Here is a 13,998-nt window from a genome sequence, read left to right as displayed (position 1 = left end):
TTATACCCATACCTCGGAATCGTATGAGGGTAGAGTGGCAGTGTGTGTTGAGAAGAAAAGCACAAGTCCTAAGAGAAAGGGCATGCTGCTTCCGTGTCCTTACTCAAACCACACGTGTATGTATCTGGGAGGGCTGAGGTCACCTGTGTTTGCACAGACATGCTCTTTGGATTCCATTGTTAGATTCATCACGCTGTACTATAATTATTTGCTTAATGTCTCACCAGCCCCACTAGACTACGGGGTCTGTGGGAGGAGCTGCCGGGCTGATTCCCATCATGAACATGCTGAGTAGTGCAGGATGTGGCTTGGATGTCTGTGGAGGAAAGGAAGGAGATCCCCAAGAATCCTTCGTCAAATCAAGTCAGAAATGGAGAGTTGGGTGCAAGGTCAGGATGTGAAAACAAGTGGTCCCAGTCCCTTTCCTTAGGGGGGCTGTGTAGGTTAAAGGGCTAAACTATGACCGGAAGTGTGCGTTGTGCTCAGTCAGCGTCAGCACAGGACTCCAGCCCTCTCGTGGAATGAAGGCCACAAGCGCAAGCCTTATAGAGCTCGAGACACACCAGGGAGGACAGGAATGTTTGATTTTTAATTTTTCTGATAGAAGTAAATTCATCTCCCAGTCTTGGTTTGCTGAAGTCACATCCTCTGATAGAAATGTGTTAAAGCTCCATGGGGGCAACAGCCAGATAAGTACTGTCATTGGGCAGACACTAAAAACAGTTCATCGCTAAACCAACTCTGGCCTTACCCTGGCAGTTACGGATGTGTCTGGAGTGGAGCGTATTTATTCTTCCAGAATAAGGAGGAAACTGTGGTGATGTGAACAAAGAGGCCACACTGTGAGTGAAAGAGCTGGCTTGGGGACAAGAGGACACTGCTAACAAAAAACATTCAGCAGATAATTTGAAATTTGGATAATCTTCCTGAAGTGTTGAAATCAGTTTCTTAGCATTACCAAAAGTCAAGAAACACTTCCAGGCAGAGGTGAAGGAGACGTGCCTTGGAAACAGATCCTGGTGGGTGTTGTATTGTCCTTTCTCTCAATGCTGCCTTTGAATGATCCCAGTCAGTGTTTGCCAGATGACATGCACTGATAGGTGTGAACTGAAGTCACTGTTGAGGGAGACGGGGACATGTGTCTCTCAACAGAACGAAGAAAAAATCTTAGAGAGGAAGAATCAATCACAAAAACCATCACATCAGAATTGTTTAAAAAAATAATAATAAGGATGATGTAGGGTCTCTAAAGACAACTCCAGATACTGCTTTGATGTGTTTGGCAAGATTTACAATGGAAGTCAAGTGGGAAAAATTCCCTTGAAAGTGATCCTACATATGTGAACAATAAAATATATTAAAGAAATGGAATGAGGGTCTAGGGATGTGGCTCAGTTTGTAGAGTGCTGGTGTAGCATGCACGAGGCCCTGGGTTCTATCCAGGATAATACATAAGCCAACCAAGGTGGTCCACTTGTAATCCCATCACTCTAGAGGTTGAGAGTCCAAAGTTCAAGGTCATCCTCTGCTACACAGTGAATTTGAACTCCTCCTGAGACCCATTAGTCCTGTCCCTGTCTCAAAATTTAAAAAATGGAATAAAAGAACCAGTTACTGTTACACAATAGATCATCATCCCCAAATCCCGTTGGTAAGTTTCCAGATGGTTTGAATTAATGAAGATACAACGCTGAGGTTTGCTACACTGTTGTGCTTGTCATGTTCCTTTTGGGAAGGTCATGTCTCGGAGCGTGTGGCTCATGGCTTCTATGAAATTTGTTCCTCACTGACCAACCATTCTTAAGAACTGGAGACGCTTGCCTAATCACCAAGGCAGCTGGAACTGACATCCTCCTTCAGTAAAACCCATGACTGCAAGGAGACCGGGGACTCTTTGAAGGAGAGATGACCTCCAGGGGTACAGAAAGATGGGTGATGAGGTTTGGTTTCCTGTGGGAATGGCCTCCACGGAAAGTGTTGTCCTGAGCTGGCCCCTTTCTGTGCTGCCACAGGGTGAGTCTGGAAGGATCTGAAGCCAGTTCATTCCAGGACCTCAGGAGTTTAAAGGGGTCAAATGCCATGCACCTGCAATGAGGCACATCTCTGCATCTTTTATGTGTATAATCTCACGAAAACAATAGAAAAGGGAGCAGACGTGGGAATCTGGGCCGTGAAATTTTCAGATGTACAGCATGAGGATCTGTCAGTTTCTTTTCTAAGGAATGCCACGCCCCCTCGCCGCCATTGCTCCTGATCTGGCCACACCTCTTCTCTGATGTGCGCTTCACTCTTGGTCCTCTGGTGCGCAGCCATGCTCTTCTCCATTTACACCGACTTTCTGTTTCTGCCATTGCCACCCCAGAAGCTCGAGGTCTGTGGGCTTCCTGAAGCAGATGAAGGGTTAACCCCTACCTGTTCTGTCACGGCTGTTCCTTGCCCCAATCTGTCCCCTGATTCCCCAAGGATGTAAGTACAAGAGAGAAGAGAAAGGATCACATGACAAAGTATGCTTAACTCCAATCCAGATGGGGAAAAAAGTCCCTGATGCTTTGTAAGCATCATTTCCTACCTGCTAGTGGTCCAGGCTCCAGTAACTCCTACAACTACACAGACCACCGTGGAAAGCCTGTGTTGGGGTATAAGGGTGCAGAAATCCCCCCTACACAGCTCCTGCCAGCTGCTCTCCACAGCTGTGTGGCTTCCACACCAAGCCAAAGGCAGGCTCTCTCACTTTATGTCTTGTCCATGTCAGAAGCAAGTGGTAATCCAGAACCCCATCTTCTCTTGACCTTGGACTCTCCTGAGATTATCTCTGCGTGGATCTGTGTGACCAAAACACACTCTGGGTTCGTTTTATACTGAAATGCACCAGTAGAGATTTTTTCCAGACTTGCAGTGTGTGTGTGTGTGTGTGTGTGTGTGTGTGTGTGTGTGTGTGTGTATGGAGCAAAAGTGAGATGCCTTTTCATAGAAGAAAACAATTCTGCAGGAAGAGGGAATAGGCACATACAACACGAACGCCCCAGAGGTTTTACAATCCTCATTCCTTTGGGGGGGGGGGGAGTGGTGACTGTTCCTCACCCTGACTCATTTTCGAAGGCCCTATCTTTAAGACGGTGGCTTTTTCATCTGGGGAAAGGCCTGTCTCATTCATGTCTGCATTCACTTTGGTCATCTAGGGAGTACTGTGGCCTGCCATCTAGCAGCTTGGTCACTGGTTACCTCTAAATGTCCCCACTAGACCGGAGTGATGATGCTCTTGTCTGTCCCTTGCCCTTTTTGCACAGACATCTTTCACCTTCATTTATTTGCACACCCAGCAGGTATCTGACATATACTGAACTAACTGGAACAGACGTGGAAGGAGACTTCCTTTTCCTAACTGCAGAGTATCTAAACAATTTGGCCCGTGGAACGAAAGAAATGAATGGAAATTTTGGAAAGTGAAGGCAGAGAATGGAAGAAAAGTGCTCATGAGTCAGTCAGGTGACCCCGTCTTTGACCTGGCCCAGCCTCCGCACCCTTGCTTCCTGTCAGGAAGTTGGAGAGGCTAAAAACACTTGGAGAAGAGTTCAAAGCACTGACCCAAACATGTTACTACTTCCTTTAAAAGTTTGCAGAAAGAAAGTGTGAGCATTTAGTAAACCTTGGTCAGCAGGGCTGCGCGGCCCCAGGTGAGCCGGCTGTAATGCCCATGTCTTTTTCTCACAGGTATGAACTGGGAGCAGCTCTCTTTATCGGATGGGCAGGGGCCTCTCTTTGCATCATTGGTGGTGTCATATTCTGCTTTTCAATATCTGACAACAACAAAACACCCAGGTAGGAAAGAGAGACGAAAACACCCTGTTGGAAAAAGCGCTCTAACTGTGGCTCTCAGCCTTCCGGAGGCTGCCTCCCTTTACACAGCTCCTCATGCTGTGTGACCCCCAAACTTAAAATTATTTCGTTCCTACTTCATAACTGTAATTTGGCTGTTTATGAATCATAGTGTAAATATTTTTGGAGACAGAGGTTTGCCAAAGGGGTCTCAACCCACTGCACTCTATTATTCCAAATCATTACACGTGGGACAAGTTACACACAATTCGTGTGACTCTTAGAAATTGGAAGTAACAATGAAAGAGGGTTAGGGACAATTATTATTTTGAAAGGTCTCACTGCTGTGTTCTAAAGCTGTTTCTGTAACTGGGAGGCCAAGCCCAAGAGTAAAGGCGTGTTTTTCATGTCGACTTTACTGTGATTTTCACATAGGCAGGAATCCGTGAAGGTCTCTACTAAACTCCAGTTTCAGGAAAACAAGCATTAGAAACTAGTTGTGAGAAAGAACATTAGAACAAATGATGAGTTCCCTCTGTGGAGAGTCTTTCACCACGCTGGCTATGTGGACAGAATGGGATGAGCGCTAACCGGGGGAGGAGTTAGCCACTGACGGCAATGGTTCTGTCCGTTTCTCCTTTGCCCTGCGTGTAGAACAGAGTCAACCCAAGTATGTTTTACCTTTCAGAATGGGCTACACATACAACGGACCCACGTCTGTCATGTCTTCTCGGACCAAGTATCACGGCGGAGAAGGAGATTTTAAACCCACAAGCCCTTCCAAACAGTTTGATAAAAATGCTTATGTCTAAGAGAGCTCCTGGCAAGCTGTGTCTTGAGTGTGCTGTGAAAGTGAACTGTTCACACAACGACCCTTCCAAGGCCCTCCTGTAACTACCGCTTCAGCTTGTTTTTTAAAATATGAATTTGAAGACTGTTGATTGGACGGGTGTAAATGTTCTTATAGTTATATACTAATCACTTTCTCTTGTGCCTTCCTATAAGGAAAATAAACAGGTTATTTACAGGATCTGTATTTTTATACACATAGAACACATGGACGCTCTTAGTTCAAAGGCTCAGGAAATGTTGGGGTGACAGTCACTTTGATCTTCAGTATGCAGAGAGCTCCCCTCATTTCATCCACGTGTTAGAAGTGTGTAGGCAATGACGTCTTGTGAATGGGAACGGGGGTAGTTTGAGACTATTCCTCACCGGGTGTGAAGTTAAACAGTCCCACTGTTATCTGCCATGTGGAGTTGCCGTCTAGTTTCTCACACCTGCCTGACAGGACTGCCACCCAGGATGACGGCTCAAGGAAAAGGTGACATGGCCCTGTATGTGGACCATAAGCCACACAGGTTTGTCTGACTCAGAATGCTCATGACCATCAGGTGAGCTGGGCAATGGCAGTGATTGACTCCAAAGCCAGCTAAGGAAGTTCTGGGGCCTGCGTGGTGCCTCTGCTGTGTTTGCTGGGTGTCTGCGCATAGAACTCTCCAGGTCACTGCGACACTGGCCATTTTTCAAGACATGGAACTTGATCAGGTGACTTCTGAACAAAGATGCAGATTTATTCCTGAGGCTGGCCCTGCACATCACTCTCCCACAGAGGCAGTAATTGTTTCCACTACCACACAACTCTGTGCCCCAGCTCATTCATTCTTACCGTGCCCTTGATGGTGGGCAGGGACTTTCCTGTATGTACAGCGAAGAACGTGGAGAGTTGAAGTAACGAGCCCTTTAGTGACGGTGCCAGGACATAAGCTGGGAGGGTCTAGGGTAAAATATATACGGTATCAGTTGTAAGACTCCGTACCTGTGGCAAGTGCTACAAATTGTCCAGGATGAATCACATGGGTGACTACATGACTTTCCCCAAGAGTGAATGGCTGAAAAGGAAAAATACCTTTTTGCAGGTACTCAATGGAAAGAAAAAGAAATTTTAAAAATGTTTTTAAAAATACAATTAAAAATTTAAAAATGCCATACCTTGTTAATACTTGAATTTTTTTTTTTTAAATGAAGGTGGGTTAAGAGGCAGAGTGCTGGGGAGGCTCTCAGGAATCCACAAGGTTGACCCCACCTTGGTCTGCTGGCAGTGGTCCAGAGGGTGCCTGGACCGGTCTACTCTGGTGACCAGCCTAGCAAATAACCTAGCTGTCATCATAGAGCCTTTGTCCAGTGACAGATGGAGGCAGATACAGAGATCCACGGCCAGGCACCAGGCTGAGCTCCGGGAATCCAATTGATGAGAGAGAGGAGAGATACTGCAGGCGAGAGATGTCGAGAACATGATGGGAGGATATGCAGAGATGACTGGCCACACTAGTGGAAGCCCATGAACTGTGGACTGGTGGCTGTGGAGCCCCCATGGGACTGGACTAGGCCTTCTGGATATGGAAGACGGTTGTTTGGCTCGAACTGTTTGGGGGGCACCCAGGCAGGGGGATCAGAATCTGTCCCTGGTCTATGGGCAGGCTTCTGGAATCCAGTGCCTGTGGTGTGACACCTTGCACAGCCTTGGTGCAGTGGGAAGGGGCTTGGACCTGCCTAGGCTCAGTGAGCTGGGCTCTGCTGACTCCCCATGGGAGACCTCGATTTGGGGGATGTGGGGATGCGGGGTGGCTTGGGAAAGAGGACTGGGGGTGGGAGGAGGGAAGAGAGGGGGGTCTGTGGATAGCACGAGGAGTGAGTAGAAAATTTCTTAATAAAGAAAAATAAAGTAAATAAATAAATTAAAAAAAATAATAAAGGTGGGTTAAGTACTGCAGACCAGTGTGGAAACAGCATTGTGTAGGCAAACATTTTTTTTTTTTTTTGGTTTTTCGAGACAGGGTTTCTCTGTGTAGCTTTGCGCCTTTCCTGGAACTCACTTGGTAGCCCAGGCTGGCCTCGAACTCACAGAGATCTGCCGTAGGCAAACATTTAAAATGATTGGTTTTCTTCAACTGAACTGGTGAAGACAGCAGTCAATAGGACGTAGGGAGAGCAGGGGATGAAGATACGGATGGTATCAGAGAGGGGTCATCTACGGTCTGTCTACAGAAGAAGAAATAAATCAAACAGAATGGAGAAAGGAGAAAACCCAAACAGATAAGTTAAAGGACTGAGTTTTGTGACGCACATATACCAACTTAATTCATCCGCTGGGTTTAAGCAGAGGATCATGACACTTCCCCAGTCCCAGACAGGAAACTGTGCACAGGACCTGGGGCAGGCTTACTGTAAAGCTGGCTTTTGTTACGTTCTGGTTGTGCATCCTTCGGCCAGAGACTTAACTCTTGATTCCTAATGTCTTCATGATTACAAAAAGAGCACATCTCAAAATTCTAACTGAATGAAGGCCTGAGTCACACCCAGAACAGAAGGGAAGCCAGATGGCTCAGCCAGGGTGTGGTGGCACACACCTTTAATCTCAGCACTTGGGAGGGAGAGGCAGGTGGATCTGAGTTCAAGGCTGGTCTATAACAGGTTGAGTTTCAAGTCAGCTGCAGCTACATTGTTGAGAAAAACAAAATAAAGAAACAAACAAAACAAAAACACCACGTGGCTCGATAAAAATCTGCTGAGGAAGTGAGTGATGTGTAGGGTGTTTATCTCTGTCCACACATTGTAGTCTGACTGTCCCACACTAAGTTTTAGAAGCCTACATACAGAGTGAGCCTATTTGCACACAGTGGCCCCTGTGGGAAGGTGGAAGGATTTTTTGTTCATGGTTTGGAATGGGTACACATAGGTTTGGGGATGGTAGCCACAGTAGCCACAGAGATTTATTCCAAGATCAGGGTGTTAGAAGCCATGGCTTTGTATCAGCCCCTTCATAAACTTAGCCAAGACATCATCTCTAATGATCAGGCACACTCACAGGGTGTAATGGAGGACTTTACTGGCATTGTTGACGGTTGACAGGAGACCCCAAATCACAAGCTATTAAAATGTTACCTTTTCTTTTTTTGAGATAGAGTCCTAATAGTACCACAAAGTGTAAAAACTACTTTTTAAAAAAAGGAAAAAAATTTAAAAAGAAACGAAAAACAAACAATTTATATATAAATTTTCTGATCATTGCCGAGATCATTGTTCAAGAATATAAATTAGTTCTGAGGTATTTTATAATGGGCTGAGTACTGAAAAACAGAGGAACTACACACATGTGTGACTCGGGAATGGCTCATCTTTTTCTAATGATCATCTCATAAAAATCAATTGGCATTTAGAACAGTTGCACATTATTCATAAAATATCCAAGATAAAGATTACACTGCACAAAAGAACTGGTCAGTAACGACATGCTAACAGGGCCTCACAGCTCAGTGGGACAGAGGTACTTCAGGAGAGTGCGTTTACCACGGCCTAGCTAATTGTCACCATTCTAGACTTACTTCTAGATGGAAAACAACTGAAGTCACTGACATCACTAATTCAAATTTGAAGAGACTTAACAGAATTTTATAACATAAAAAACTACCAATGTGACAGTACATACTTATTTTAAAAAGCTACAATGACTCAAACCAAAGCCTACTTATCAGTCAAAAAAAAAAAAAAAAAAAAAACACTTAAAAGTCAGTTGAAAAAAAATACATTTAACACTAGAGTACCGTTGTGAAGAAAACACTTTTTATGACTGGAAGGACATCTTGTTCGTACACAGTGGGCCAGCTGACAGATTTCAGTGCTGTGTTCCGAGTTGTTAGAGACGCCCTTGCTGTGAATGGGCTTCCTTGTGAGGTGGGAAACACTAGGGAGCGTTAGAACCCGATAGGCTGCTGGCCGAAACGCTGCTGGAACAGTTCTCTTACGCGGACTTGTAGTTACACATCCAAATCGTCACTCCAGTCAGTCACCGTTACCAAGCTGCTTTTCAGTGTGCTCAACTCGTTTTCTTGAAGTCCTGGACAGGGAGCAGGAGGAAGAGAGGGGACCTGTGGTTAATCACAGTCTCCAGACTGCAGTCTTTGCTCACCCAACATCTGAATCTTCCAGGCTTTCGGGGAGGTTGCTAGAAAACGCAGCCACAGGTAGGGAACGTTTCTCAATCTCCTCACAGGACATGTCCCAGAAGCTCCTAGGAAGCAGGGCCTGTATCCTGCTTCTCTTCCCCCTGGTGTTCAGCATGGTGCCTGGATGTTGAGTTCTCAGTGTGCTCGTGCTGTGTTATTAACTATGAGCAAATAGAAACCAGGCAAGAAAGGAACGTAAACCCTACACATCAACGCAAATCTAGTTCAATATTTAGAGGTAAGTGTTAAACATGGATTTGCTGGGGTTGAAGAACTTAAATTCAAAGTTAATTAAAAAGAGCCATGATTTTGAGCCATGGGAATAGCACACTGTGGAGAGTTCCACTCTAGTTTGACTCTAGAATGTTCTCTGAGGAATGCAGGGTCCTGGCATTGAAGCACCCTCTCAGTTCCTTATGAGGCAATGTTTCTCAAACATTGTCTTTGGTTTTTGTGAATCCTTAGCAGAGATAACTTCATAATGGCTATGTTACAGCCATGTTATCATGTCACAGTAAGTGCACAGCTGACACACTGGAAGAGAGAAAAGGGACAGAGCTGAGACTGCCCAGAGCGGGGACAAGAAGACCTGCTGAAGCCAGGAGACATGACTATGGAATCTATAGGCACAAATTCATACAAAGGAGCGCAAGAGGTACAGAGGATGGTGGTGAAGATCCTCCACCCCCACCCCCGCCATCTCAGTAGAACATCGGTAGCTAACATCTGAAGTTGTCAAATCAAGAAGCAGGGTTGAGGGGGCTGGAGAGATGGCTCAGCGGTTAAGAGCACTGACTGCTCTTCCAGAAGACACGAGTTCAATTCCCAGCACCCACATGGCAGCTGACAACTGTCTGTATCTCCAAGATCTGACATAGACATACATGCAGGCAAAAGCACCAATGCAAATAAAATAAAAATAAATAAATTATTTAAAAAAAAGAAAAAAAAGAAGCAGGGTTGAGTCCATTACTGAGAGATGCGGGAACGGCTCACCAGATACTAAAGACGGTGAGAAGTATCATGGAGGAGCCTTACATCTTCTCATTTACCATGTACAAGGATTACTTTGATTTAAAATATATAAATAAATTATAGCTGGGCATGGTGGTGTAACTGGTGTGGAAGAAGTGAAGATATTCTCAAGAGATACTTGTGTCATTCAATACGACTATCAGGCCTTTGAAACAATGGATTTCAAAGAAATGAGAATTCCCCCAGGAATCTCATGGTGGGAGAAGGAAAAAGCCCTACCCCAGAATGAGATGTTACAGTTCTTACAAGTCAGATCATCTTACAGGCTAAGACTAAATCCCAAGCTCAGGGGTGGGCGGGACCGACTGCTCAGCTGTAGATATTCTTGGCCCTCTCAACTTTGACTTGGGGTGGTCACTGAACATCTTTGTCCCTCTTCCCAATGCAGCCACATTGAATAAATCTCCTTTGTCTGCTTCCCACTGTCAATTTGGCTCTTTTAATTGGGGATGGTTGGCTGGATCTGACTTGGTACACAAGTTGTGACCACTCCTAATTCCATAACAGTTGGCACATCTGTAATCTTGGTACTCAAGATGCTGATGTGGAAAGACTGAATGTTCAGGGCCAGCTCTGGGCCACACAGTAACACAGTTGAAATCTTGTCTCAAAAAGCCAAACAAGCAAATTAAACAAAATATACATATGTACACACACACACACACATACACACACACACACACACACACACTATGATTGTGAATTTAGAAACTAGGCCTATTGAGAGTTCCATGACTCCCTGAGTTCCATCCAGGTTCTCAGGTGGACAGAAAGCATTCCTATTGAGAGTTCCATGGCTCCCTGAGAGTTCCATCCAGGCTCTCGGGTGGACAGGAAGCGTTCCGACGTACAAGGTCACTTGTGATCTGTTCGACTGGCTATAATGCTATTAAGAAAAAAACCTCCCTTGGAAGAAAGCGAAGGAAAGTACTTAATAGGCAATAAAGGAGTACTGGAAGGTTGCAAAAAGAATGTTCTCATCCATGTGTAAGCCCAGAGAGTTTAATATCTGGGGGCATCTGTGTGAAGAGAATATCTCTGTGGCCATTATAAAAAATAACATTAAAATGTTGAATGAAACACTACAGCAAAAATTAAAATGATTTATACATATGTGAAGTAAGTTATCAATATTCACATACGCCTTATAATAAAAAAATCAAGATCTTGGGTATAACAATTGTGTTATTTGGTTTTGGCTAAGTGCTCTACCACTGAGCTATGACCCTCGCCCCCAATGGTGTTTCTGCCTGATCGTATAAAAGTGTGACTAAAAGCAGATATTTACAAAGTTGAAACACATGGGACTGAAGAGCTAGCTTGATTGGTGCAGTGCTTGCAGATCAGTCACGAGGAATTTGATCCCCAGAACTCACACTTTAAAAAGGTCACGAGTTAGGGCACCCACTGTTTCCCCGGCACTGAGAAAGCAGGAACAGACCTGGGACTCTGGCCGGCCAGTCAGCCAGACTAACGGGCTTGGTGAGCACCAGGTCAGTGAGAGACCCTGCCTCAAAACACAGGGTAGTCTGCTTCTCAGGAACGATACCAATGACTGCTGCCTCCACATGCATGTACATAAATGTGCACCCATATGAACACACACACACACACACACACACACACACACACACACACACATGCCTCCACATGCATGTACATAAATGTGCACCCATATGCTGTGGGATGTTCTGTATGGCAAATGTGTTGCTCTGATTGGTCAATAAATAAAACACTGATTGGCCATTGGCTAGGCAGGAAGTATAGGCGGGGCAAGGAGGAGAATAAAGCTGGGAAGTGGAAGGCTGAGTCTGAGAGACACTGCCAGCCGCCACGATGACAAACAGCATGTGAAGATGCTGGTAAGCCACGAGCCATGTGGCAAGGTATAGATTAATAGAAATGGATTAATTTAAGCTGTAAGAACAGTTAGCAAGAAGCCTGCCACGGCCATACAGTTTGTAACCAATATAAGTCTCTGTGTTTACTTGGTTGGGTTTGAGCAGCTGTGGGACTGGCAGGTGAGAGAGAATTTTTCTGACTGTGGGCCAGGCAGGAAAACTCTAGCTACACCCATATGAACACACACACACACACACACACACTACAGAAACACAACCCATCAATATATAAGAGTGAAAACTGCTGAATGGACAACTTTCAGAAAAAAAAGGAAAAGAAAACAAAACAAGCCATTCAAAAAAAGGACACTATAGATTAATTTAACTGGTAAAATGGGTGATTGACAGAGACCATTTCCCTGACACTATATTATACACATGCTAATACTTTAACTGAATTTTTTTTTTTACTTCTATATTTTATCAAATGAGACCTGTGTTGTTGATTTCTAATCCAGTATGTTCTGCATACAGGAAATATGCAGCCAAATCCATCAAATCAAACCATTTTATCTGGAGTTTGGTACAGGTTTAATTCTCAATTCTGTATAAAAAATAAATAAATAAATACTATTGAACTTCAAAAAAAAAAAAAAAAAAGAGTGGAAACTGCAAACCTTCTTCCTTGAATTCCCGAGGGTTCACTGGGCCCCAGGCCCTTGGCACGTGACTGGAATTTAGATCTCTCTTCACAGGTGGAGGAGGTTCCCTCGGCTCTATCTTCTTCTCCAATGACTTATCTTCCTCTAAGGATGATATGTCCCAGTCATCAGCATCTACATCTGCGCACTAAGAGAAACACAGAGAATAACTTGCATTTCCTAAAGAAACGGTGCCTCTGTTCATTTTGTGGTGCAGGTTGAGCATCTGACACTGAAGCCTCAAGGAGGCTGGAATGACACAGGGGACCCAAAGGAGCCGTCTTTGCAGAGCTGTGAAGCGAATCTGAAAACCCACATCTTGAAATTTACAGATTTTGTTTTTTCACGATGTGGATTTTTTCTTTATCAATTGTGAATTTAGAAAATTCTAGAATAGACGGATCACAGGTGGAGGAAACTCTAAAAGTCAGGGTGAGATATGTCACCCGGGAGCCCTGCAGAATGAGCCCCCCTAGAAGGAGCACATTTCCATCAAGTCTTTTCCAAAGAGCCATGTCATCTTGAATTGACACAGTATTTTGACATTTTGTTTGTTTGTTTGCTTGTGTTAACACAAAAAAGCAATAACTAATGAAGAAAGCTCAACAGATTGCTTTGAGTCCCGTGGATGAATGGAGGGTGGGAGGTGGTTAGGTGGGAGGTTATCTACAGAACTGAAAAGAAGGTCTAGTACTGCAGGACGCAGTCTACACAACCAGCTGATCAGAACCTTCCAGGCCTCTCCAGTGACTCTGACCCTCAGGTGGAGCCAACCCTTAAACGTCCCGATTTTACTTCCGGGCATCAGAAAAGTCCTTGTAGTAGATGTGGAAGCTCCAGTTCCAGCTCACTGCACGGCTGCGGTCAAAGCATCTAATGTCTGCAGGTGTGACGGATGGAATTGTGAACATCTGGCAATGTGATACCCAAATATCAATGCACTGCAGGTTGAATAGCCCTTAACTGAAAAGACTGGGCCAGACAGAACTGTTTCAAATTAGATAGGGTTTGGGGCTTGGGAATATTTTCAGACATTTTATTGGGTGTCAATATCTCTAATCTGAACATTCCAAATCCAGTATGACCCAAAATCAGAAACTTTGAGATTGAACCTAGGGCCTCTTGCAGGCTCCACTACGCTACATCTCAGATCTCAAAATCTGAGAATTTTTTAGTTGATGCCAATGTTTAAAAAGTTTAGCACTTTGGGACATTTCAGATTTCAGACTGTTCGATCCATACCTCCTCTCAGACAGCAGCAGATCGTCTATGGATGGTTAAAAAATGCAATACTAAGAACAAATCAAGACAAAACGTCAGCCTTTACTATATTAACTAGTCACATCTGACTTTCATTTCACCATAAAATACATTTACTAATTACTTCATCGAGAGATGAATTAGTTAGCAAGTGGCTTCACCTTTAACTCTTGCAGTTCTTCCTTTCTGACGAGTGTCTCAACAGTGTTCATCCCAGTGACTGGTTTATCCCCAACCCCCTGCTGGGAGACCATGTTCTCAACAGTGTCGGTTTGGATCTGAATGGAGGTTCCTACGGGAGCAACAGAACACAGTCAAGAAAAGGGTTGGAAAAACTGT

The 13,998-nt window shown here is 44.5% G+C and overlaps 2 protein-coding genes across 8 annotated transcripts in view; one reads left to right on the top strand and one right to left on the bottom strand.

Moving 5' to 3' along the window:
• The window catches only part of Cldn10 (claudin 10), an 83,277-nt gene extending 78,431 nt beyond the window's left edge, over nt 1-4,846 (top strand). For 2 of the 4 annotated variants that reach the window (XM_059273209.1, XM_059273208.1), the window contains exons 4-5: nt 3,712-3,819; nt 4,505-4,846. In XM_059273209.1, the coding sequence (XP_059129192.1) occupies nt 3,712-3,819; nt 4,505-4,628 (232 nt within the window). In that variant the 3' untranslated portion in view covers nt 4,629-4,846. The remainder of the gene's footprint in view (nt 1-3,711; nt 3,820-4,504) is intronic. The other 2 variants (XM_059273211.1, XM_059273210.1) reach the window with 1 other exon arrangement.
• Nucleotides 4,847-8,417: 3,571 nt separating this feature from the next.
• The window catches only part of Dzip1 (DAZ interacting zinc finger protein 1), a 52,180-nt gene continuing 46,599 nt past the window's right edge, over nt 8,418-13,998 (bottom strand). For 3 of the 4 annotated variants that reach the window (XM_059273203.1, XM_059273204.1, XM_059273205.1), the window contains 3 exons: nt 13,821-13,951; nt 12,376-12,547; nt 8,423-8,713 (listed from right to left, as the gene is read on the bottom strand). In XM_059273203.1, coding sequence (XP_059129186.1) covers nt 8,634-8,713; nt 12,376-12,547; nt 13,821-13,951 — 383 coding nt within the window. In that variant the 3' untranslated portion in view covers nt 8,423-8,633. Of the gene's footprint in view, nt 8,714-12,375; nt 12,548-13,820; nt 13,952-13,998 lie in introns of all 4 variants that reach the window. The other variant, XM_059273202.1, reaches the window with a different exon arrangement.

Source organism: Peromyscus eremicus, chromosome 9 (assembly GCF_949786415.1).
Source record: "Peromyscus eremicus chromosome 9, PerEre_H2_v1, whole genome shotgun sequence".
NCBI lineage: Eukaryota > Metazoa > Chordata > Mammalia > Rodentia > Cricetidae > Peromyscus > Peromyscus eremicus.
Note: the sequence above shows the minus strand (reverse complement) of the source record. Positions and strands in the feature narration are given on the sequence as shown.